Source organism: Ambystoma mexicanum, chromosome 3q (assembly GCF_040938575.1).
Source record: "Ambystoma mexicanum isolate Mex_15411 chromosome 3q, UKY_AmexF1_1, whole genome shotgun sequence".
NCBI lineage: Eukaryota > Metazoa > Chordata > Amphibia > Caudata > Ambystomatidae > Ambystoma > Ambystoma mexicanum.
Window position 1 is genome coordinate 992,482,319 of NC_090926.1, and position 27,463 is coordinate 992,509,781.

At 45.6% G+C, this 27,463-nt stretch overlaps 1 protein-coding gene across 1 annotated transcript in view; it reads left to right on the top strand.

Annotated features, from left to right (window-relative positions):
- Positions 1–5,547, top strand: part of FAAP100 (FA core complex associated protein 100) — a 673,738-nt gene extending 668,191 nt beyond the window's left edge. The window contains exon 10 of the mRNA XM_069655145.1: positions 3,337–5,547. Coding sequence (XP_069511246.1) covers positions 3,337–3,468 — 132 coding nt within the window. The 3' untranslated portion in view covers positions 3,469–5,547. The remainder of the gene's footprint in view (positions 1–3,336) is intronic.
- The last annotated feature ends 21,916 nt before the right edge of the window (positions 5,548–27,463 follow it).

Sequence of the window (27,463 nt, forward strand, 5' to 3'; positions counted from 1 at the left end):
GTCTCATCGTCTGGTGAAAGAGTTCATGAAGGGACTGTTCAGATCGTTCCTGCCGGTGAAGGCTCCGGCCCCGGCGTGGGAGCTCAACGTGGTGCTGACCAAGCTCATGGGACCTCCGTTCGAGCCTCTGCACTCGGCCCCGTTGAAGTTTCTATCGTGGAAAACAGCTTTTCTTGTGGCCATCACCTCCGCACGACGAGTGGGAGAGATCCAGGCCCTTTCCTGCAAGGCCCCGTACTTGACTTTCCACGACACGAGGGTAGTGCTCAGGACGCACCCCTCCTTCATGCCCAAGGTACCGTCGGACTTCCATCTCAACGAACCCTTGGTGTTACCTGTGTTCTTCCCGTCGCCTTCGTCGCCGGCTGAGAGGACTTTGCACTCGCTGGATGTAGCTAGAGCGCTGAAGTTCTACGTGGACCGCACGAAGGGTTTTCGGAAGACGTCACAACTCTTTGTGTACTTTGGACCTGTCAATCAGGGGAAGGCTCTCTCGAAGGCTTCCATCTCCAGATGGCTCTCCGGCTGTATCATGTGCTGTCACCGGTTGGCAAACCGACCGCTGGCTGGCCGTCCGAGAGCCCATTCCACCAGAGCGATCGCAGCTACCACGGCGTTCCTATCTGGTGTGCCCCTGCTGGACATATGCAGGGCTGCTACGTGGAGGTCGACGCACACCTTCACGAAATTCTACTGCGTCGACCGGGATTCCAGGGCGGAGTCCAGGGTCGGCCAAGCAGTGCTGCGCAACCTGTTCGCCTGAGGTGAGCCTGGTGAGGAGGTAAGATGCTTAATGTTGAGTTGATGTGATGCTTAATGTTGAGCCTTTGCCACCTCCCGTGGTTGTGCATGTGTGTACTGCTATGTATTCTTTATTCATGAGCATGTGAATCCATGCCAGACCCCATGCTGGAGAAGGAACAAGTTACTTACCTGTAACTGTTGTTCTCCAGCATGGGTCTGGCATGGATTCACATGCGAACCCTCCCGCCTACCCCTCTGCGGCTCTTCACTTGGTCATACTGCCACTTCACGTGCTTCCAAATCTGAAGATGGCTGCCAGAGGCGGTACTTAGGTAGAGGGCAGTCATTGGCTGTGGTCAGTATGACGCAGAGACCAGTGATTGGTTATTACTACGAAAGACAGATCAGAAACGAAACTGATACTGGTTTTTTCTTTACCGAGGATTCCCAGCCTGACGACGGGGAATATTCATGAGCATGTGAATCCATGCCAGACCCATGCTGGAGAACAACAGTTACAGGTAAGTAACTTGTTCCTTATTGCAATGTTGTTCTTCCTGTATAGTGTAATGTTAGCAAGGCTAAAGTAGGAGAGGCTAAGCATGTCATTTGCCTACTCAAAATTCTTAGAGGGAAAGTTAATATTTTAGTTTTATAAAGCATTAACTTACAAGGGAACCACTTCAAAGCGCACGTGTGACATATGTACAAAACATAGGAAGAATTTGATAAGGTTATACATCCAAGTAGCCTGTTTACTATCTCAGTATTCGATATGTGAGCTGACTGTTGGGTTACAGTGTGGGTGAAGCTTTTGCTAAGGCACCACGAGTAACAGAAATCCTGGTGATTGAACTTTATTCAAATTGCTACAAACAAAAACAAGTGGATGTAGGGGCAAGTCTGGCAACCTTTCGCAGAGTCATGGTAGGCAGATTCAAGGTTGTCAGGTAATATCTAAATGTGACCCTGGGGTGGAAGCTAGTCATAAGGTATAAATGTGGTAGACTCAAGCAAATGAGTCATGGGTGGCAAGGGATGGTTATTTGGTTAATGTGTGCAGGCATGTTAGATTTCCTGTTCATGGAGCCAGATTATTGTATTTGTTGTTAACATCTTGAAGTTATATTCTGTTTTTAGGGTCTGTAGGTTACTATTGCAGAGTGGGGTAATTTAAATAGGCTAGACCAGAATATTGAGACTGGTTTGTATTGTTTAGTTTTATTAAGAGAGAAAGCAAATGTCAGGTAACTGCTGTGGCTTCTGTGTTATTCATTCTTGAGAAGGTTGGAATTGTCGGTGAGCGCTTCTAAATCTCTTCGCTGCGGCACCCAGAGTGACGCTCGGTATGTGCGCGGCTTAGAGGGAAATTGATTACAAGTAAGAGTACGATTCCTTCTTTTACAATTGGGTCTTTTACTGGGGCCAAAATGTTGAGAGTTCTAGCTAGGAGCATCTCTTCTCTCTTCATTGGCGATGACTTTCTATTGAACTGGTTTGTGTTGCTCAACTTATGTGTTTTTACCTCTACATATCATCCATCGTTGGATTTGAATATTTTTATGCTAGGATGATACGGCAAAGGCTTGTGGGAGCTTTTGCTGTCGAACACCTCACATTGGTAAGATGAATGAGTGAGCTGCAGTTCAGTCTGTTTTTCGAATGGAGTCCTTTTCATGTGCCAGTCTTCCAGGTGGAAAGGATTCTGCATCTGCTAGATGTGAGAAGGAAACTGAGGTCCTGCATTTAAGGTCACCCGAACCTCTGATTTCTATTTGTGCCATATAATGGCTCTTTTCATGTGAAGCAGATGTTCAAGGCTTCTGTGGCCAGATGGATACTCTCTTGTATTCTGGAAGCATGTAAAGATGAACAGGGATTCATTCATGGTCTGTTAATCCAAAGACCGCACAGTGGTTTTCCAGGAATACGTGCTCCTAGATGGCCTCTTTCAAGCTGCTTCTTGAGTGACACCTCATGCTTTCTGTGAGCATTATGATCCCTGGACAAAAGCTCCAATAATACTAGTGCTTTTGGCCAGGTGTTGCCCAAGATTTTTTCTGTGCAATAGAATATCATACGGACAGCCTGTATAATAAGACTTCCGAGTTCCCATTTCTACAGATGACCACTCCATCCCCCCATTCTCTGGGTTGAAGCATTTCTAGAGAGTGACACTGAGCTGTGGAATTTTGTGCATGTGTAAGGGTACAGAGCCTGCGCGTTGGAACTAAGAATACAGATATCTCAGGAGTCTACAGAATGGGATTGCATTCAAGAATCATGCTTCTAATCCATAAGCACCCTTCTTTAATACGACCAGCGTGCCATTGCCTGTCTGTGTTTTTATGCCTTTGTCTTTTGGTATAGATGGAACCAGTAGTACAAGAATCACTCTGTTGAGAGTCATGTACGGATTTAAAGTTTTTGTTTTTTGCTAATTTACCATTTTGTTTCTAATATAGCGAATCAGGCATTCAATAATCAGTTTTGATAAATGAATTTGTGTCATTTATTGCCGCATTTTCATTTCTGCTATTGGTTCTTTTTCTCTCCCTCCACTTCACATTGCTTATGTCTTCTCCCATGCAGATGCTGTTAAAAGAAGCACAGTCGTTGCGTGACCATTTATGCCTTGGCAAAGATTCAAGCTCAAGCCCAGCAGCAGAAAGACTACTGAGCATTTACAGAGAATTGCGAAACCCAAGCCTGGTCATCCTCTGAGCAAACCATTTTCAAGTGTAGTTTAAAAATTGCATATTAACATCTGAATACTACATAAGCCAAATTGAGCCCCGGCTATCATTTAATAGCATTTCAGGAGATTACAGGAGCCCTGGCTAGGAATTAAGGATCATTCTTAGCCAGGGCTTTCTACAGGATTCCAAAAATGAATTTTTGGAATCCTGTAGAAAGCAGAGTATAACATTTTGGTTAAACAAGGAAGTAGTCTGCTTTTAAAGCCAGTGTCTCTGATAAATGAAAAGAGGATCCTCTAGCTGCAGTTCCCCATTGTGGCTTTCTAGATGAAGCAACAGCTACAACAATATCGCGTATCATCATGCAATTCCACTGGATGAGTCCTTCCCATCAAATGTATATGAGCAATGTCCTCTATTGCTTATCAGTGAGAATCTGAAACAAGTCAAGCGGGCCACCACCTTGGGCCTCAGATCAGAGGTAGAGTTGCAAAGATTAAGCCTGTTCTGTTAATCAATATATGTTCTGTTTCCAGCACTCTCGTTCCTGCTTAGACAATGTTGAGCGTTCATAGGGAAATATATTAACTCACGCAAGCATATTTTATTTCTAACTTGGTTTGCAGAGCAGACATTTTGTGGAAGAATGGCCCGTTTCATGAGCATAGTTTTGTAAGTAATATATAAGAATAAGCAAGCTACTGCTGGACAGGACAAGGCCCTACTTTCTCACAAATTGAAAAAGTGGAATGTGTTGAAAAATGTGTGTCTGATTCGTTGACTGCTCAATCAAGCACAATAGGACTACAAAACGGGTGCCTGATTAATAAAGCAGTTAAAGATAAGTGAACAGCTAGTCTGATTTTAACTTTGACCTTTACTTTCTGTATAACTTGGCATGTGTTTAACATCATTTTGTGTACTTTCAAACAATGTTAGCATTACACGATTGTTCTCACCACTGTTATTATATATTGCATTTTATCTCGGACAAAACTCCGTCATTGTGAAAAAAGTCAGCATTTTCTAGGAAGCTTGTACATTGAGGTTTCTAGATGTCTCCCAATGTGGGTTTCATTTATATTCTAGGAAATGTGGTTGCCATTATTTGCTTTTTTGCCAGGCTATACACATCTGTGGCTATCTTTTGTAAAGGTGCCTCTGTTTGTTGTTGTGTTCCACTTTTATGCTCTATCCACATTGCTTTGAACGGTTCCTTGGTTAACATTTCTAAATGGTCACCTAATATCAGAAAACCTCACAGGTATGTGATATGACCTACCACTTGCTGGCCTCTGACGTTTGCAGAGCACAGACACCTGTGCCTGGGTTGTCTTTTAGATCAGACTTGGCCATTTTCTGTTCAACAGCCCTGTCAGCATTCTTCACATTCTTATGGGCTTAGAGTTTTCTCAGAATGTAAGTTTGTGGGCAAGCATAATCACTGTAGACTTCACTGGCCAAGCTGAAGTAGGCTTCTGGTTCTAACACAGAGCAGGTAATTATAGAGCAGATACATGGAGGATCCACTTGGTTAACAGCTTCAGCTGAACTTACTTACTGCATTCAGCACAAGCCTTTTGTGCGCGTTTTTGTTAGATGGTGAAGGGAGTGCTAAGAAGAAACATGAATACTCAAACAGCATTGTAGCAAACGGAGCTCTTAGGGAGGCCTGGACCTTGACAAACCTAACAAAAGAACTCTCCAGTTGTCCAAATCACATGCTTTTGTGTATGCTGTCCACTCTGTTTCCATTAGTTTGAAAGAAGGGGTGGGACATACATTATTCACCAATGTAGGATCACTTGTGTTCCTAGTCCTTGGTTAGCTTTCCTCCACCCAAATCTGATATTCTTTACCATTGCCTTAGTAGGTCACAGAAAGTAAGCGACTGGATTTCTGGAGGTCATTGTTTAACTGTTATTTGTTTTTTGCTGGAACCATTTATTATCTCCAATTCCAGCTGCCATTTTATATGTTGACATATGTTTTTGTTAAATTTGTTATCGAATATTTGCATTCATGGTAGGTTTCACTAAATGTTTTGTTATAATTTTTATTTGTTGAAATAAAAAACGTCCATGTGTTGCGATCACTTTATGAACATGAATGACTAAGTTCATCCTTTAAAAACAAGTGGTGGTGTACTGTGTGGGTTATTGGTAACATTACACCATCTGGGATTTAAACTATCGCAGTCTTTTGTTGTTTTCTACATCAGCCTAAAAAATACTCCTATTCTTTTAATTCATGCTTGCAAGGCACTTAACTTTTATTAGAGATAGATAACTAAAAATATAGCATCCTTTTTTTCACTGAAAGCTATCGTTTTTAAAATAACGTATGACATTTATGGTTGTGACATGCAACAAAGCAATATCAAATTATGTGACGAGCATCATGTACAAAGCGTTCTTCAGAACCTTGGACATCCTCCTCTCGATAACATATGTCTCCTGTCCAGGTCCCCCATATTGGAACCATACATAGTAGCATTCAGATATCACTGAACATAGCATATTGAAGTCCCTACCAATGGGAAGTTATGTATCAGACATTTTCTAAATGTGGTCAAAGGATTCTCTTGACACAATTCTACAATGTTTGACCGTATGGACAAATATCCGATGAATCCTAGTTCAAGACGATTTGTGAAAATAGTAACCCCACTCCCCGCACTCCTACTAGCAGTCAAGGGAATACATGGGATTCGTTTTTATTAAGTTTAGTGGGTGGTAAATACGACTGATAACAGAGTTTGAGCATACACTAATTATGTGTAGCACATTTGGAATAGGAGTTATTCTGTGAATATATATCACTCTAGGTGTTGTCACTGATGGGTTTCCGAACTGGTCATGTATGTTAATCTCACCCCACTAATTCCCATCTCCAGCTATTGGTAAACACTAAAAACCTTTGCCAGTGTTGGGCCCGGGTCAAGGGTAAGTTCAGGCATCTTGTTCCACATGCTTTTACTGTGGCCCGAGATGCCCATTGATGCAGTTGGGCATATTTGTACCACCAACACACCCATCTACCAGAAATGTTGTTATTCATTATTTGACGGACAATGGGGAGCCTGCATTGCACAGTTGAGATAACTTCTTGAGTCCTCATGCTTCCTACTGAATAAATGTATACTTCATCATGCCTGGGGAAAAATCAGCATTGCGAAGAATGGGCTGACATGGGACGCAGACCAGTATACACCCCCCATCTATGCATCACTTTATATCCGTAATAAAGTGATATACTCATGGGGGCTAATAGCGAAGTGACTTGAGGGAGCTTGGAAGTGTCTTTTTACAGCAGCAGTAAAAGGCTACTGGGGTCAATGCTGGTTTCATCTGAGTCCATTTACGACCCGGATACCCCCCCCCCCAAACTGCGCAACAGACATGGGAGATCTGCGCACCAAGGCCGCAAGTGAATATGTTCAGTGTGCCTAATTCCCTTTCTAATATTACTAATAGTTCCTGCTTTGGGAATCCGTGCCCTTTTGTCTGCCCATATGTAAATGAGGATCTTTTGCTGTAACGTATGGAAGGCAGAAGTTGGTATTTTGACTGGGAGGGCCAGGCAGAAGTATAGAGATCAAGTTCATCTTGACAGCTGTAATATGCCCCATTCATGATATCTCCTGCTTGTCCATTCTGTCTAGGTCTTCTGTGAAGTCCTTAAATAATTTAAGGGTGTTAGCTACATATTTCTCTCGGGGAGATGATGGGATACAAACCCCCAAATACTCTATCAGCCCCCTTTCTCAGCATGGAGGCTGATAGCGATTAAGCTCGATAAGGAATCCTGATGGATGGAAATACTTCGTTTTTTTTAAAACAATTTTTATTATTTGTTGATTTACAAGTGTACAGTTTGCACGATAAAACAATATGCATCATTGTTCATTGTACACAATGTAAGTCTACATGTCAAATCTTCGCAAACTCCCCCCTCCCTATCACAACAAGCAACAACCAACATGTGCACTGATCTCTATTGCAGCCGGTCAATTACATAGACATTTCTGCTAGTATGTAGGTCATGTCTACATTACACTATGGATGACATAGCCTTTTCTACTGTGGGGATTAAAACACTTTCTGTGCTCACTGCAGTTGCGAACACCTCCTGTATCAATAATCTCTGATTCAATATCTACTCCTTCTTCCCCCTGACCCTGATAAACTGCTTCTTGCCAGACTGAGGTTTCTGCCATTGTCCATTTTTGCAGATCTCCACAACAGGACCTTTTTGAGATTTCCATCGCTATTCTGTGCTTTGCTAGCACGTAAACTTGGTCTTTCAATTGCAGATGTGTCTTACCTTTTTCGACCGTGTAAACGCACCCAGTAGACAAGCAGAGGGGGATTGAACGTTTAAAGTCACAGCTGAGATAGATAGTTTGTGCTATTGCTACCCAATACTGCTGTATCTTCGGGCAGGAAATGTGTAACATGTCTGCGTTTTCTAGCCTCCGTTTGAGACAGCATTGTATATTCGGGTTGCTAAACTTTGAAACTTTTGGGGTGTCAAATACGCCCTGTGAGTGACATATAGTTATAGAAGTTGCAATTTTGCATTTCTAGATACCTGCTTGTGATATGAAAGCACTGGATAGAAATACTTAGTTCACTAGATTTATGGTAATATATTGAAAACCCCAATACCGATTCACACTCCTTTAGCCCTGCTACTAGACTTTTAGGGGATGTGTATACATGCGTTAATGTTGCAGGAGGTCATCTGCATAAAGGGATATTTGTATACCGCACCTTCCAATTCAATTGCTTTAATATCCGGGTTTCCCCATATCACAAATAGTACAGTTCCAAATTCATTCATTCCTGCTTAGTTGGAAGAAATACATGGCTGCATGAGTGTGATTAAAGGATGGCTGACCAGGTAGCTACATCACTAATGTTCACTTAACTCTACATGCATAGTTACAAGAGTTCATTTAATGCTAACTGTTCCTCCGGTTTTATGCAATTTCCCAACTTTTGACCCTATCCTCCATTGAGGTTTAGGATTGTCCAGACCTTCAGTTGTAGAGGTGAAGGCGGTTAAATCTTCTGCGCACCCCTGCCACCCCTTCCAACCCAGCTGCTGCCATAATCTCCTTGCTCTCTTCCTCTGACTTATTTCCCATTTCTTACCCTTGTGTAGGGTATTTGGAATCTGTATATCACGTTCTAATTTCTTAGACATGTCACTGGCCTCAGGGCCCCACTCTTTATCAGTGTAGTAGGTGCAATATCTTGAAATATTTTCATGGAGGTCCATCAAAAGGATATTGTGTACTTCTTGCGCCCAGTAGTCATTGGGCCTCATTACGAGTCCGGCGGTAACCGAACCGGAAAAACCGGCAGGTTACCACCGGACTCATATTACCATTCTGCCTCCGTGATTCCCGGAATCACTGGGGCATTACAACCCCAGTGACCCGGTAATTCCGGAGGCGGAATTCGGTAAATCCCCATTCCCATGGAGTCCTATTGGACTCCATGGGAATGGGGAAGTGGAAACACCGGCACCATGCTGTAATGGTCTTTGTCCCGCCAGGTCTGACCATGCAGGTCAGACCTGGCGGGAGTGACACCTCCCGCCTGCAGAACTCGAGATCAGCCGGTCCGGAAACAGTGGCAGCAGGTTTACTGCCACCGTTATTTCCGGACCGGCTGACTCGTAATGAGGCCCATTATCTCATCCTTAATTGCACAGGTGTGGATCCAAATTAGCAAATATGGGGGTAAAGCCTGACTGGATACAATGCTGTTCTGTAGCCTGTAAGAGCACTCTAGCTCAACACTTGAGTCCTTAGGGAGGCCTATCCTAGATCAAAATAGGTCCCCAACAGACTCTTTCAAGTCAACTTCTGGCACTGAGCGAGCAATACAAATCTATAACACACTTATACAAGAGCTGGTGGACCAGAATGCACCTTTGAGAGAAAAAATCGTAAAAGCCAATATAAACCATCAGAAATGGTTTACCCCAGAGATATCTAGACTAAAAAGAGAGAAGAGAAGACTGGAAAACAGGTGGATAAAACAACCTGCACAAGCAAATAAGATCAAATGGAAGGAATTAGAAAAGCAATACAAAGAAAGCATTAAGCAATCAAAGAAAAACTATTTCAGTGATAAGATATCATCATGCTCTAACTCAATGAACAAACTGTTCCAGATCCTGAAATCTATAGAAAAGCCAAAAGCCCTGCCCCCCCCTGTTTCAACCGTCTCAAAAAGACTGTGAAGCGATGCAGCAGGCTTTCGGCAATAAAATTCTAAAAGCCAGAGAGACGATCAGTGCGACCCAAGTAAGTCGGCCTGACCAACAAAACTCAACAGAAATCCATCAAACGCTGAAAGAGATAAAAAATGTACCTGATGAAAACATTCTGCCATCTAAACTGATTCTCGAAAATAAGGACACTTTTAGCCTGTTCCTTACGAGGATGGTGAATGTATCCTTTAGAGATAATAGAATCCCATAGAATATCAAAACGGTAACGGTCACACCACTGGTAAAAAAAAAAGATTTGGACCAGAAAGACCCAGGCAATCTCCGCCGTTTACAAATTGCAACGTTCTATTGAAAGTTATGGATAAGATAGCAACCCATCAGGTGCAATCCTTTGTTGAATCCAACAACCTCCTCCATAAACAACAATCGGGGGTTTAGAAGGACACATAGTACCGAAACGGCTTTGCTAGACCTTCAATCACACATGCTAAGCATTACCGACAGGGTTATGGTAGGCATGCTGATGTTGGACCTATCGGCCACGTTCAATCTGCTGGATCAGCAACAGCTCAAACGGGCCCTAGAACACTCAAGTAACTGTTCTAAAGAAGCCATCAGCTGGGTGATATCCTTATCGGATTGTAGATCTAAAATCGACTGGGAGAACAATTTTCTGATTCTATCCCCATTAGTTGTGGTGTTCCGCAGGGAGCCAGTTTATCCCACCAGTTGTTCAACCTGTACTGGAGGTGCCTCTGCTCATTGCTTAAGGAATTTGGAGCCTACTTTACCAACTTTGCAGATGACACTCAGCTGGTCGTGGAGGTGAGTGGGTGCTATGACACTGATAGTAACAGGGTGACGAACCTGTATAACGTCATCGATGCCTGGATGAAAGACAACTGGATGTGTCTAAACGGTTGTAAAACGAACTGATGATCTTTGGATCAAATCGGGCACGGGCTAAGCTAAACCAGGAATACATAGCTTTCAAAATCAAAAACACCCTCATCCAGGTATCAGAAAAGGTCAAAACATTGGGGATTTACATGGAGGTATCACTAGGCGCAGATGCCCATGTTAACAATCTAAATTGCCAGTACTATCTGAGGCTATTGAGATGCATCTGACCATAGTCGAGTGAAAAGAACAGCGCTACTATCACAAGGGCCACTATTCTCTCCAGACTGGATTACGGGAATGCCCTCTTGGTAGGAGCAAACAACTGTTGCATAAGGAAATGTCAATATATCCAAAACAATGCAGTAAGAATCGTTAGACAGAAGGCCAGAAGGGATCATGTTACAGCCGATAGGAAAGCCTTGCATTAGCTAACATTAGGATCACCTTTAAAGCTTTGACCCTAGTACATCGCTGCCTATTTGGACAGGCACCCGCCTATCGGAAAGAACGGATTATTCCCTATTCTCGAAGTCAATCATTAAGATATGAGACACAAGGTCAAATCACATGTACTGCAGCCAAAAGTGCGAACGGACTAGGTAGATCCTTCCCGGTGAGAGCAGCCCAGACCTGGAAGGGTCTACTGATTAAACTCAGACTTGAAGAAAATTACATGATTTTCAGAAAAAACTAAAAACCATTATTTTTAAATAAAGCTAGGTAGGATTCATAATTACTAGTAACCTGCTGTCCTGTCTAATTTTGTATGTCTATGTCTAAATGTACACCCCCAGATGCCTGCGGGCTGTTAGGCGCGATATAAATTCACAAATAAATAAATAAATACCCTTCACTGTGATGCTGTTCCTACATGAAATATGTTTTACATTCTCCTCTTTGGCCTGCAAAGAGACACGCTGTTGCCTCAAATGCTTTAAGGTATTGAGTCAACTCTGTTGATTCATAGGCTTGCTCACATGTTGAGGTTTCCACACCTAGAGATACAATGTGGGCAATCCATCATTCACCTATTGCTCTACACTCATAACACTAAGACCTTAGGTGATGCTAAGGGAATCAGCCTGGAAGACAGGTGAAGGGTGTAGCATGCAGAGAAAGAACCACACAAGGGGGTGGATGAGCCCACCCAAAGTCACCCATCAGGTCTATAAAGCATCACCAGGTGTGGAGCTAGCCAGCTAATCTCCATCCCAGCTATTTTAACGAAACAACATCTGAATTCTCTTACACCAGAGAAAGGCTGGAAGGTGGGGTGAACGCCCGATGAAAGGCAGGCCCTGTGTCAGAAAATGGTGGGAGTTAAGAGAAAAAGGTTATTCAGAGCCAGCTGGAGATGTGAGAAGAGGCTGGAGCAATAGCAGAGGACTGGAGGAGAGCTCCTGTAGCCTGAGGCAAGCAGGAGGCTCGGGAAGAGGTCCAGAAGGCTGGGGTAAGACTGAGACAGTGGGCTCAAGAGGAGACCCAGGAGTCTCAGAACAGATGTCCCCTGCAGATGGGGACTTATAACCGAAAGGGCTGAGTGGAGAAATACCCAGAGGGATGGGAGGAGAAAGCTCCAGTGAGCTAGAAAGAAGATGGCCCAGGTGGCTACGAGGAGGAAGACACAGAGAGCTGGGTAGAGTTATCAGACCAAGAGATGTGGCATGAGATGATAAGAGGATAGAAAAGAGGGCTAATATGTTTTTAGAAGAGTTATTGCACTTCTCCAACACTTGTCTGCAATTAACCCCTGCACTACCACCTATTGGCCGTACTATTTTCCTATGCCTTGAACCTATGTCTCGCATTTCTCATCCTCCCCTTCCCATTGCACTTTTCCCCTTCCCTCTCCCAGCACTTGCGCGATCTCAATGTAAGATCATTGTATTGCCCTCCCTTGTCCCCCCCCTTGCCTCGTCGCGCCTTGAAACACTTGTCTATAGGCACGCAATAAATACAATATATCATATATCATTGAAAGGAGTGTAGAGAAATCTAGAAGTAGGAGGTGGTATAGAACAGTAGGGAGGAAGAGAAGGTGATGGACTCTAAGATACCAAGGCTTATACCTAGAAGGGTTGGAGAAACATGTTTGTGGTGAGGTGTCCCAGAGGGACAAGATGAGATCAGAGCGAAGACCAAGAAAGTGGATGTTAACAAGTCATGCCATGCAAAGCCAAGGATGAGAGAGAGACTGGAGTCGGTGGCTAGAGAACTAGGATCCTCAGGGGAAGGAGGTGGTAAGAGGCCTAGGGAGAGTCACTTAGCAAGACCTTAAGGCAGCCTCAAGTCCCTCTGCAGCACAAACATTGGTTGAATGCTAGCTCTACCGTGACACCACCTACTGAGCCCACCAACAGGCCTGGTCCAGAGCCTGACAACCAAGTGGATTGTTTAATTCTTCTATCCTATACCCCCCCCGAGCCTACTTTTGCAGGAGTCTGTCCTGATGCATTCTGGTTTCACCATCACCCTCTTATGGCCAATGCTGGATTTGACTTTTATGGACTTCATTGATTCACGGTGCGTCACCCTTTCTCATGGTGACCCTGACTCATGCTGTTCCCATCTTCATCTTGCATACAGACCTGCAACATTATGTGTTACTACTGACTTCTGCAATGGTATTCGCTCTCCCCTCTTGCTTCTTCACTCTTTTCACTGCTTACTCTCTGTTCTCTCCTCCTCTCCCTTTCTCCCTTTTCCCATCTCCTCACCGCCTCCCCTTACTTTCCTCTATGCACTTACTCTATCAGAATTGTCTCCGGACCTAGTATGAAAGCAACCTCATCTGTCTATTTCCCCCCTCCCCTTACCCCCCCTCATTCCCCTCCCTCCAGCATTATCTGAAATGTCGTTCGGCATAGTACGATAGTCACTTGATTTGTTCCTCCCATCCCTTTCTGCACCCCTCTCCCTCACCTTTTGTTTTCTCCGGCTCTACCATAAATGTTGTCAGGCCTAGTACGGTAGTCGCCTGTCTGTTCCATTTCCTTCCCACTCTCCCCCTCTCTTCCTTATCTATGTTTTAGTTCTTGCACTATATGAAATGTCGTCAGGCCGAGTACGATAGTTAATTTCACATCCTTACTGTTCATGGCCTGTAAGAGTGTCATTGTATTTTCCCTTGTTCCCTCCCTTGCCTTGAAGAGTTTTGAAACACATTGTGTCTAAGCGCTATATAAATAAACTATCATATCATAGTGACTCCAAGAAGACCATAGAAGAAGGATGCTGGAACCCCTCGAACCTGACACTGCGATCCCAGCTGAGTGACACTGTAGTAACCCCTTAAGATACTCAAGATAATAGGCATGCAGGTTATTAGTTTTACCTGCTGGTAGAGACCTGGCCCAGGAATTATGGAGAACTGGAAGAACATTTTATTTGGGCTGTCTTTAATTTATCTGAGTGACATTTTCTTTTCAAGTTACTCTGAAGCACTCTCCACATCTTGGAGAATTACCATCCTGATAACTTTAGTTTGGTGTAGTCTTCCTGTTTAATATTTTGGACTTGATTTGGCCACAGCCCCTACTAAAGCTTTTGTTAATCATCCTTGTGTCCGGCAATTTGTTTGTTGATCATTGTTAACCACGTGACAGGTACGAAGAGACAAACCAGATCTTCGTTTTCAACATCAGTGGGTTTGGCTACCTCAATGGCATACTCTGTCAGGGCGTCGTTTTACCAGAGGCAATGTGGACAATGTTATGTTATTATGGGTTTATATAGCACAGCAAATACCCAAGGGTTTCAAGGCGTTGTAAAAACGGGATGAGTGTCACTGTTCCTGCAGAAAGAATTGAAGGGAATGGGAACCGCAGAGCGACGGGTCAGATATTAAGGTTTGTTATAAAGATAGGTTTGATGGTGTTTCCGGAAACACGTTTGGTTCGTCTCAGAGTGGAAGACTGTTCCAGAGCCTAGAGGCTTAGACCGCAAAGGTTCGGCCGCACTGTCTTTCTTTTGATATCTGGGAATGGTCAATTTCCTGTCCATATTGGATCTCAGACAGCGGATAGGATTGTGTAGGCTGATTTAAGAAGCAAGACGGTAAAATGTGGGATATTGAAGGCTTTTAAACACTTAAGTACATGTATTTAAATATAATCTGTTTTTGGATGGGAAGTCGGTGCAAAGAACACAAGTCTGAGGTGATGGGTTAATATTTTATGTTTTTGGTTAAAATTCTGGCTGCAAGGTTTTGAACTCTGTCGATGTACAATCAGATTATCCAGGACTCTTATGTATATACTGTTATTGTAATCTATTCTGGATGAGGCTAGAAGGTTCATTACAGTAACCTGGTGAGGGAAGAAGACAAAGAGGATAATGTGCTTTAGCTTCCTAATCATGAGGAAACATGATTTTGATACAGATGCAACTTTTTTTGTAGGGTTATTTTACTGTCTACTGGGATCCCTAGGTTTTTTACTTCTGGTTTTGGTTCTGAACATTGGGCTTAAGCTCCCCCTGGACTGTCAATGAGTAAGATCACTCTGGGCAAAAGAGCCAGATTCTGTGAAGAGACGGCTATAGAGACAGGAGAAGAACAGTAACTCTTCAAAGGCTCCTACAGCTCCTGCACAACCATTTAAGAGAAAAGCTAAGGATCCCTCAGATACAACAAAAGGTAATTCTAATGAATTGCATCTTTTTGCAGATTCCTCATCCATATAGATATCCTCTAGCACACCAGTTGTCCTTGTAAATTGTGTCCAGCGAGCATAGTGTAACTTGAAGACCTTTATTGCCAACCGCTGGACTTTTCGACTCTGGACATGAACTTGTCTTCATATAAATAGCCCCCACTATGTTCCAACACTTCCGTTCACCCCTACCACCACTGTGCTTTACAGCTGAGGAAAGCACCATCCAAGGGGATTTGAAACAGCAAATTGCTAACAACAAAATGTAATACTTTCTTTTATCCAAGATGTCCACTTTTGCTTTCTAGTATAAGGGCAGGGAGGGTGATGAGTAATCTGATTGAGGAGAAATCATAGAAGCAACTTCTATAAACAGCACCCACTATGTCCCATTACCTCAGTTTCTTTTTCTGCACACTCAGCATGCTGTGATATCCAGAACAGCTTTAAATTGTTGCCACACCGTTATTCCTGGTCCCAAGTATTCTGGGTTTAAACAGTTGTGGTACTGCGACAGCAAGATGTACATCACCAAACCAATCAACATTTGTGTGTGGTGTCTCAGGGTGGACCCACAAGGTGGGGCATTGTGGTTCTTGCCAGTCAATGAACCCCAGGGTCCTCAGGTAACGGCTGGTGTTAGGTCTTACCCCTTCAAAGTCTTCACCCCCGTCTCTCCCAAAATGGCCTGAAGGTCCTGAAAAGAGGCAGGAAGAATGGGAGAGGAGGAGACGCAAGAAGGCAAAGAAGTGACTACACTCTCTCTCTCTCTGCGAGTTGCATCATTCGTGGCATCCTCCATCAGAACAGGAGAAAGCATAGGTGCAGGCAGATTCAGACAAACGCACATCTCGTGTCCCTCTAAGCAGGCAACTAGAGAGAAATGAGAAGAAATTAACTAACAGGTGTTAGGCATTGTTTCAAGAGCCTAGGCAGGTACAGCTTTGGCCTCACCGTCGACGGCTCAGTCTCTGGGATGCCAGTGGCCTGACACCTCCTACATCTGGAGACGCAGCAGGCGTCAACCTATGGGCATCCTAACGCTCAATATAGGAGACAATGGAGAAAGTGGTGGCTTCAATGTGGATGGTCTGCATCGGACTTAATATTGAAAGCCAATAATGTTTTCGATAGCCACTTTGTTAGATGAAAGTTCATATCTGTATAATATCTGGGGATCATTGAAATGCAATGCTTTTGTTTATTTGTATTTTTTTGGTGGACGACTGTCAAAACTGCTTTCATATTTTAGGAAACTAATGACAAAACCCATTTCTGTAATTGTCCCATTACTGCCTTCGAGCCGCTTTCATCATCTGATAATATGGTTTTCATCATAGGTTACACCCAACTATTGAAAAGTCTTCACTAGTTCATGTTTTAGATTTTTTTTATGTGCCAACATTTTATTACTGTTAATCTCCATGTGATTATTAAAGAACATGATTTGGTTTTTACCTTTATTGGTGAAATCATTTAATTTACACAATTCTGACAACCCTGGGCACTCAGGAGGTCAAAATGTTGTTAGCTCTAATAAAACAACATTGTTGGCATGACACCATAATTCCTTATTGGATTATCCCTAACCACATATCAATAAATGTTGTTAGCTTTGTACTGTGTGTGGAGAATCAGCCCAATCCCAATGATTTGTTTTGTAGAGCACCTGTGTGGTCTGGTAGAGAGGTACGCTGCCGGCACTTGAAAAAAGGCGTCATTCTCAGTAACTCGACGCAGAACCTATATAATGTACCCATTTTACACATGTTTTAGCACCATCTTGAGTGACACCCGGACCCATTTGTCCCCTGGGCTTCCCACGGTTTTTTCCCCTTGATTCTCAATCTCCATTGTTAGGCATTCCTGCACCCTTCTTCTCTAGTCTTCCTGGGAACTCTTTCCTTTGGTTCTAGGTCTTGGGTTTAAAGGGTACCTATTATAAGGTTGGCACCTTGCTTATGATATGTCAGAAGGATTTATCTGGTAAAGCTGCAACAGACAGTGGGTATCAACAAGCCCCCATCTTTGCCAGCCACTCCCACATGAATCTCACCAGCAACTGTCCCCAACGTTCTCATCCATGGTTGATCACTGCTTTCTCTGGAAACTGAAATTCTTTCAACAATATACATGTTTGTTTCTATAACTGTGGTAGTGGAGGTGGTGGACCCACAATCGGTTACTCGATCTTTCATCTATATACATGTTTGGTCAATCACCTTGGAGATGGGGTTGCTACTTGTTAAGACGGATTTCTGAACTCTGTCCTGGTGGCGCAGAAGTTCAGAAGGCCAACCTAATTACTTGGAACAGGGTAACCTCTGGACGAGCCAGACCAATCAAGGTAGCGATCGCGGCGGTCAAGACTAGGTCTCAGGAGGGTTGAGGGTGACTGAAAGCCCGCAACGAGCACACAAAGCAAGAGCGCTTACAAACTACTCCAAACAGTTGTTATATCAAAAATATATACACATTTATTTTAAGGCCTTTAAAATAATGACCGTAGCGAGAAAATCACAATATCACAATATTAAGCCAACACATACCATATCAACACAATATATATACAAATACGACAGTCGCAAGCGTTATATGCACGAAATGTGTAGTCCACCTGCAAGGGAAGGAAAACAGGCAATGCGATAATGCTTTAGACTCAGTTCGCCTTCAGAGGCACCTAACTAGATGGAAGTCCGAGCCCTGCGAAGAGTGGAGCCTTGTGCTCAAAGTACTTGCACACGCTGGTGCCAACGGGCAAAAGGAGAAGCTCTTCGGAGGAAGTCAGGTAGTTCGGGTTAGTGCACAACAGAAGAAGAACAGGTTCCGCGACTCAAGCGCAGCCTCCACAGTGAGCAGAAGCAGAGCGCGAGTACGGACAAAAGGGTGCTGTTTTTACACAGCGGGGAAAAGCAATGGGCTACTGCAGGAGGGCGACCAGATCCTAGCTATACTACTCACCGGTCTCCGATGCAAGCAGACCCAGGCTTCTCCACATTAGTTTCAGCAGCTGGCAGGTTCAGAAGAGCCGGGAATGCCTCGTCGTCGTGTAGAGAAAAAAGACGTCCCAATCGAAGAAACCTGCACAGTTTTGTCACCACAGCAGGGCAACGGAGCGGCCGTGTGTATCTGAGCCAAATGTACACTACTCACTTCAGACTTGGGAACGCCAAGTGTACTAAGCGTGTGAGAGTGACAAGGACTCGAAATACAACACAACCTGGCGGCGGTTACAGAGCAGGACTCCCGTGTAAGCTGGTCAGTCAACTGGATGGCCCAGAGACGCTTCCGAAGGCTTACTGGCAGGAGATGATGAAGTCGCCGAGAATAGCTGTTCCTGCTATTCCAAAGGTCGAAGAACCAGTACAGGCCTTCTGGTTCGATCAAAGGAGGAAAGGGTTTCACAGGACGACAGCAGTGCAAAGGAGGAGTCCTTCAGCGGGTCACCAGCGATTCCTCGGTCCAGCCTCTTGGTTGCAGGATACTTGGCTCCTGTATTCCTTCGTTCGTGAGAACTCAGGAGATCGACATGGTAGTGGTGTTTCCAGCCCCCTCTTATCCACGGTTCCCTTCGCGCCAAAACGGAGGGGAGCCAATGGGAGATCCGCTCATCAACACACACACCATTCGTGGACCAATCACGGACCACGGTGGTCCCAGGCATTCACACTACCCTAGACTCTCTGGCACCCAGGATGTGTATTGGGACCAGACATCCCAGCCCACACCCTGGAGGCACACAAAAGACATGTAGAAGCCCGCGAAAGCATCCGTGTTTCGCGGAAAAGTACATGCCCCAATTAGGAAGGCCCTGGGTCGCTCGACCTGGGGAAGGTGAAGGGAGCAAGACGGTCAGTGGACAGGACAAAGGAGCCTCGTGGTCTGGCCATTTTGGGAGCCAGGCCACCATTTTGGGTTCAGCGCGAAAAATGCGCTCAGAACGCCAAAAGGAGCTCAAAATACACAAAACGATCGCTGCCACCATTCCAATCCCTGAATGACTTGCACCGATCAAATACCATCCTAAACGAGTATCTAGGGCCTGTAGAAGGCTAGAGACCCAAGAGTGCTGTAACTTAGCTTACAGTGCCCTCTTGTGTCATGTTGCACGAAAGCCGCAACATGGTAAAAGAAACTACGGGAAACAGCGTTCCCCGGTACTGACTGTCTTAAGGGCATGTCAGTTTCCCCGTAAGAAAGGAGCAAAAGCCCAGAGGAGTGCGGCAGAAGGCTGCACTTCTCTGGCAAAGTCAAGAACAAGGTGAAAAACAACAGCAAAAAGTTTAGGGGTTGCCACATGGAAGGAAAATTACCTACAATTACGAAATCTTTCCTAACACTCGCCCCTCCCAGACTATGGACAGGGGGAACTAATCCACCCCTGGATGAGTCTCTTGTTCAGGTCGGTTAAACATTCTGGACAACCCATTAGCATTGCTATGTTGGACACCTGGCCTATGCTCAATAGTGAAGTCGAAGCCTTGTAGACTTATGGACCACCTAAGCAACTTTGGATTCTCCCCCTTCATGTTCATTAGCCACTTTAACGGCTTATGGTCAGTTTGCACAGTGAAGTGGGTCCCATAGAGGTAGGGCCTCAGCTTCCTTAGGGCCCACACAACAGAGAAACATTCTTTCTCTACCGTGGACCATCTGAGCTCTCTGTCCTTAAACTGGCGACTAATAAAACCGATAGGGTGTTCCTTACCCTTCTCATCTACTTGTGATAGTACAGCTCCTATCCCAGTGTCAGAGGCGTCCGTCTGCACGATAAAAGGTCTTTCATAATCAGGGGCCCTGAGGACAGGGGCCTGGCACAAGGAGTCTTTTAAGCCATTGAAGGCCTTCTCACACTCGTCGGTCCAAGTTACCTTCTTGGGTTTCTTCGGAGTTGTGAGGGCGGTCAGAGGAGCAGCTATGGTGCCATAGTCTGCCACAAAATTGCGGTAATAGCCCGTGAGTCCTAAGAAGGCTCTCACTTGGGTTTGCGTAGTGGGGGTAGGCCAGCCTTGTACTGCTTGTACTTTACTGGGTAGAGGCTGTATCCTCCCTCCACCTACTTCATGTCCAAGGTAAACCACTGAGCCTTGTCCAATCTGGCATTTACTAGCCTTTATGGTCAAGTGTGCTTTCTGAAGAGCCTGGAGCACAATCCCGAGGTGTTTCACATGGTCTTCCCAGGTGGCACTGAAAACTGCTATATCGTCCAGATATGCAAGACAGAATTCGTCCAACCCATTCAACACATGATTCACAAGCCTCTGGAAAGTGGCAGGTGCATTCTTCAACCCGAACGGCATTACCCGGAATTGGTAAAGGCCGTCTGGAGTAGAAAAGGCTGTCTTCTCCTTGGCATGCTCTGCTAAAGCTATTTGCCAATAGCCAGCAGTGAGGTCAAACGTGCTGAGGTACTTGGAGGCACCCAAAGTATCCACCAGCTCATCTGTTCGAGGCAAGGGGTGTGCATCTGTCTTGGTGACAGCATTCAGAGCCCTGTAATCCACGCAGAACCTCAATTCAGAAGTGCCTGCCTTTGGAACCAAAACCACAGGGCTGGACCAAGGACTACTAGAGGGTTCAATCACCCCAAGGTCTAACATCTTGTTGACCTCGGTCTTAATATAAGACCGTACTTTGTCTGACATCCTGTATCCCCTACTTTTGGTAGGTACACTGTCTCCTGTGTCAATGTTATGTTTGCACCAAGGTGTCAAACCAGGCGACTGTGAAAACAGGGGGGAAAACTGCCTAAGCAAACTTTTCACCTCAGCCTGCTGATCAGAAGTCAGGTGAGGGGCCACTCGGACACCCTCAAAGGAGCTATCTGAAGGACCGCTTTGGAACAGGTCGGGGAGAGGTTCCGACTCCTCTTCCTCAACATCTGAAGCCAGTAGCAGTGCTGCGATTTCGACTCTTGGGACGAAAGCCTTCAGCCTATTCACGTGAAACACTTTTGGAGCCTGTCCAGGCCTTCCAAGGTCCACTAAATAGTTAACCTCACCCAGGGGCTCCACCACTGTGTAAGGGCCCGACAATTTGTCCTGTAAAGCTCGAGGCCTTATGGGATTCATGATCAGGACTTGCTGACCAGGTGTAAAGTTGATGAGGGAAGCTTTCTGGTCATACCAATGTTTCACCAGCGCTTGTCCTGCCTTCAATTTATCACTAGCCAAGCCCATCAGAAGTACCATCCGTTTTCTGAGCCCTAGCACATAATCAACTACGTTGGTAGTAACAGGGGGAGTGGGCATCTCCCATCCCTCTTTGACGATGGCTAAGGGTCCCCGTACGGGATGACCGAACAGAAGTTCGAAGGGGCTGAAGCCAACACCCTCCTGTGGTACCTCTCGGTAGGCAAACAGTAAGCATGGTAAAAGAAGATCCCACTTTCTTCTCTGAGTTCCTCCAGAGCCCCAATCATGCTCTTTAACGTTCTGTTGAAACATTCCACCAGACCATTGGTCTGGGGGTGGTATGCAGAAGAGAACTTGTAGGTGACCCCACATTCTTTCCACATAGCCTGCATATACTTCGACATAAAGTTGCTGCCACGATCTGACACAACTTCTTTAGGGAAGCCAACCCTAGTAAATATGCCGAGTAAAGCTTTTGCAACTGACTTGGCAGTTACAGTTTTCAATGGGATGGCCTCAGGATACCTGGTTGCATGGTCGACCAGCACCAGGATAAACCTATTGCCTGAGGATGTTTGCGGGTCAAGGGGACCAACGATGTCGATCCCTACCCTTTCAAATGGTACCCCCACAACTGGGAGCGGTACCAACGGAGCTTGGATTGTCGCGCCAACCTTACCAGACAACTGGCAGGAGATACAACTCCTGCAGTGACTTTCTACTTGCACCCCCATCTTGGGCCAGTAGAAGTGCATGGATAGCCTTTGCTTGGTCCTCTTCATACCAAGGTGACCAGCAAGGGGAACTTCATGCGCCAACTGCAGGAGGAAGGGCCTAACAGCAAGGGGAACCACCAACCTCCTATGGTCTCCTTCTGTAGACTCTGTGGGCTCACTATACAGGAGTCCACCTTCCCAATAAATCCTATGCGTCCCAGGAGGTTCACCCTCAAGCTGGGAGCAGGCCTGTCTCCTTAGGCCTTCCAGAGATGGGCACTCACGTTGGCCTTTACTGAATTCGTCCCTATCAGGACCTCCTTCAACTAACAAGTCTTTTAGTTCAGGATGATCGTTGGGGTCGAATACTTCAGGCATCGCCACCTCCTCGTCAGGCCCGGGCGATTGACCAACTTCCTCCACCGCAGTGGTAGGCGAGCTCGGGGGAATATTCTCTTTCCCTCGTCGTGACTTGTCGACTCCTTTCGCCTTGGGTTTCCCCTTTGGCTGGGGCAGCGTATTGGACTTGGCCAATGCTGCCCGTGCTTGAGACCGTGTGTAGGGTCTTTCGGCAGTGTCTCCTACGAGCCCTAAAGCTCGGAGATCATTACCTAACAAGACCTTTACCGGGACGTTTCTCTGAATGCTCACTGGAATCCTGACTGCTGTACCATTTAAAGTAAGATTTACAGGTATTACTGGGAACATACGGAGTGGGCCGTCAGCCAACTTAGTGGGCATCAGAGTAGCTCTGGCAACTTCCTCTGAGTCTACCAAGGTAGAATCCACTACAGTGCGGCTGCACCCACTATCCCTAAGAGCTGGAGTATCTACTCCATTGATCAGCACACTGTCTTTAAAGTAGTGCTTGGTACTATCCGGAATCCTAGCATAAGCCTCTGCGACTTTAGGCTCCCAGGAACCCAGGGACACTAAAACTACCTCAGCCTCTATCCCGCTGGGAAATGAGTCTGAGGAGAAGGATGCTCCTGTAATCTCTTCTTCCTCGCAGGAGGAGAAGGCCAGATTAGCAGAGTGGACCCCCAAAGGTCTAACCTTACAACGGGGATCCCCCTTCACATGGTCAGTTGCTCCACAAGCAAAACACGATCCATTGGGTCTGTTTACATAGGGAGGCTTATTGTAACCAGAGTTCTGTTTCGGAGGCGGACCTCCACTACCCTGCGAGTTCTCTTGTGTCTTACCCTTATTTTTCTTTTTGTGGCCCTTATGGGAAGAAGATTTAGCAGATTCTCCACCCTCCATATCTTTGGACTTTTTCCCTTCCTCCTGCTTACCAGGATGAGTTTTGTCCTTATGGGACACTCGATGTGACACCCATAAGTCGGCTGCAATGGCCAGCTTCTTAGGATCTATCTCCTTCGAATCGGCCAAATGCTGCTTAAGCTCTGGGGAAGAAGAAGCAAAAATGTGTTCCAGCATGACAAGATTTATCATGCCTTCGAAGGTAGAAACCTTATAACCTTCGACCCAGCCAGTTAAGTTTTTCAAGGATTCAGTGACATAAGATACCCAAGTACCACCTTCCTTTTTCTTATACTCTCTGAAACGTTTCAAATATTGGGCCGGAGTCTTCCCAAACTTTAAAATGAGAGTTTGCTTTAACATTGCGAAATCAGCTCGCTCAGCCTTCGACATTTCCATAATGGCACTACAGCCAGAATGGGGCAGTCTGCTGAGTAACCAGGCAATCTTATCAGCATTGTCAACTTGTTGAACTTCGCATGCATACTCAAACGCATTCAGCCAGTCCATAATGTCATTCCTTTCCTCATACACACTGAGCAGATCTTTCGGAAACCGTGGATGAGAGGAAGCCCCAGACCCATGTCCAGGACCCTTGGACCGATTTGCAAACTGAAGCTTGGCCAGTTCCAACTGGTGATCCCTGTCTTTTTGTTTTTCTGCCTGTTCGATTTTTAGTTTGGCTATGCTGAATTCAAGCTCCTGCTGCCTAAACCGCAGCTCTTGCTTCTTGAATTCAAGCATAGCCTCCCCATCAGCACTGGCAGAGGAAACATTAGACATCACATCCTCCCTGTCCTCGTGGTCGTGATGGATCAGTGCAGCGGCAGAACCGTCGGTTCTACCAGTGAGAGCAGCCCCACCACCTTCTGCACTGTCCTCAGAAGTTATAGCGTCAAGCTGCGCTTCTTGCCACGCCACGATTCTTTGGATCATTTCCAATTTCGTGCCTTGAGAGGAAACACCTCTCTCCGCACACATCTTCTTCAATGTTTCTGATTTGGAAGCATTTAAAGTTAACAAGGTATTTGTTTCCATACTGTTGGATAGGACTATGGCCTTTTTAAAGTTATACTACAACAATTCACTACGTGTCCTGGTTGGAATAACCTGAAATGCCTTAGTTTGTGCGCAACACTGGATACCTTCAGTCGTATCCCACCGCTGTACACAAATTTGTTAAGACGGATTTCTTAACTCTGTCCTGGTGGCGCAGAAGTTCAGAAGGCCAACCTAATTACTTGGAACAGGGTAACCTCTGGACGAGCCAGACCAATCAAGGGAGCGATCGCGGCGGTCAAGACTAGGTCTCAAGAGGGGTGAGGGTGACTGAAAGCCCGCAATGAGCACACAAAGCAAGAGCGCTTACAAACTACTCCAAACAGTTGTTATATCAAAAATATATACACATTTATTTTAAGGCCTTTAAAATAATGACCGTAGCGAGAAAATCACAATATCACAATATTAAGCCAACACATACCATATCAACACAATATATATACAAATACGACAGTCGCAAGCGTTATATGCACGAAATGTGTAGTCCACCTGCAAGGGAAGGAAAACAGGCAGTGCGATAATGCTTTAGACTCAGTTCGCCTTCAGAGGCACCTAACTAGATGGAAGTCCGAGCCCTGCGAAGAGTGGAGCCTTGTGCTCAAAGTACCTGCACACGCTGGTGCCAACGGGCAAAAGGAGAAGCTCTTCGGAGGAAGTCAGGCAGTTCGGGTTAGTGCACAACAGAAGAAGACCAGGTTCCGTGACTCAAGCGCATCCTCCACAGTGAGCAGAAGCAGAGCGCGAGTACGGACAAAAGGGTGCTGTTTTTACACAGCGGGGAAAAGCAATGGGCTACTGCAGGAGGGCGACCAGATCCTAGCTATACTACTCACCGGTCCCCGATGCAAGCAGACCCAGGCTTCTCCACGTTAGTTTCAGCAGCTGGCAGGTTCAGAAGAGCCGGGAATGCCTCGTCGTCGTGTAGAGAAAAAAGACGTCCCAATCGAAGAAACCTGCACAGTTTTGTCACCACAGCAGGGCAACGGAGCGGCCGTGTGTATCTGAGCCAAATGTACATTACTCACTTCAGACTTGGGAACGCCAAGTGTACTAAGCGTGTGAGAGTGACAAGGACTCGAAATACAACACAACCTGGCGGCGGTTACAGAGCAGGACTCCCGTGTAAGCTGGTCTGTCAACTGGATGGCCCAGAGACGCTTCCGAAGGCTTACTGGCAGGAGATGATGAAGCCGCCGAGAATAGCTGTTCCTGCTATTCCAAAGGTCGAAGCACCAGTACAGGCCTTCTGGTTCGATCAAAGGAGGAAAGGGTTTCACAGGACGACAGCAGTGCAAAAGAGGAGTCCTTCAGCGGGTCACCAGCGATTCCTCGGTCCAGCCTCTTGGTTGCAGGATACTTGGCTCCTGTATTCCTTCGTTCGTGAGAACTCAGGAGATCGACATGGTAGTGGTGTTTCCAGCCCCCTCTTATCCACGGTTCCCTTCGCGCCAAAACGGAGGGGAGCCAATGGGAGATCCGCTCATCAACACACACACCATTCGTGGACCAATCACGGACCACGGTGGTCCCAGGCATTCACACTACCCTAGACTCTCTGGCACCCAGGATGTGTATTGGGACCAGACATCCCAGCCCACACCCTGGAGGCACACAAAAGACATGTAGAAGCCCACGAAAGCATCCGTCTTTCGCGGGAAAGTCCATGCCCAAATAAGGAAGGCCCCGGGTCGCTCGACCTGGGGAAGGTGAAGGGAGCAAGACGGTCAGTGAACAGGACAAAGGAACCTCGTGGTCTGGCCATTTTGGGAGCCAGGCCACCATTTTGGGTTCAGCGCGAAAAATGCGCTCAGAACGCCAAAAGGAGCTCAAAATACACAAAACGATTGCTGCCACCATTCCAATCCCTGAATGACTTGCACCGATCAAATACCATCCTAAACGAGTATCTAGGGCCTGTAGAAGGCTAGAGACCCAAGAGAGCTGTAACTTAGCTTACAGTGCCCTCTTGTGTCATGTTGCACGAAAGCCGCAACATGGTAAAAGAAACTACGGGAAACAGCGTTCCCCGGTACTGACTGTCTTAAGGGCATGTCAGTTTCCCCGTAAGAAAGGAGCAAAAGCCCAGAGGAGTGCGGCAGAAGGCTGCACTTCTCTGGCAAAGTCAAGAACAAGGTGAAAAACAACAGCAAAAAGTTTAGGGGTTGCCACATGGAAGGAAAATTACCTACAATTACGAAATCTTTCCTAACACTACTTACATAAACAAATGCTAACATGAAGACCATATAACAATACCACATCTTTCTTCTATGGTTTTCTTGAGGTCGCTACCCCTTGGTTCTCATTCTAGGGTTTAAGCCTTCCACACCCTTCTTCTCTGGTCTTCTTGACCTCTCTCTCCCTCTCTTTTGCCCCTCAATTTCCGTACTGAGAGAAATGGCGTTGCTTCCCTTTGTTTTCACAGAGGCAGAGCAATGACCTCCTGATGTTGCCAGGAAGGCTCCTCCTGATGTAGTCGACTAATCTCCTCTTAATAAGTAAGCAGTTCAGTGAAGTTTCTCGCCATGTTGCCACACGTTGATTATCTTTGAAAAATGCCCGGAAATGAACAAACTTCATTAAATGAATGAACGCAAGCATGAGTAAAATAAATAAATAAACGTTCGTATGACAAATAAGATTGTGTGCGACGCATTTTTCGTGGTGATATTATGTCAAATGATTTTTATTGAGGGGATATTATTACGTGACGCCATCTCTTCCTGGTGTCTACAACCAACTTTCTCCTATCTCAAACCAACCTCTTACTTATGTCTCAAATCAACCTCCTCCTCTTGAGGACTTAGACCAACCTTCTCCTGATGTCATAAACCACCTTCCTTCTGTTGTCTCCAATCCACATCCTCCTGAGGATGCAACCCAGCCTCCTCCTTATTTTTCAAACCCACATCCCCTGATGACGTATACCAAGTTCTGTCTGGTATTTTATGTCTGCCTCTCGTCTCCAATCTCCGCCTTTTCTTTTCTCTTCTTTCAAACTACCTTGCTTCCCAACTCATTCCAAACTCCCACCGCCA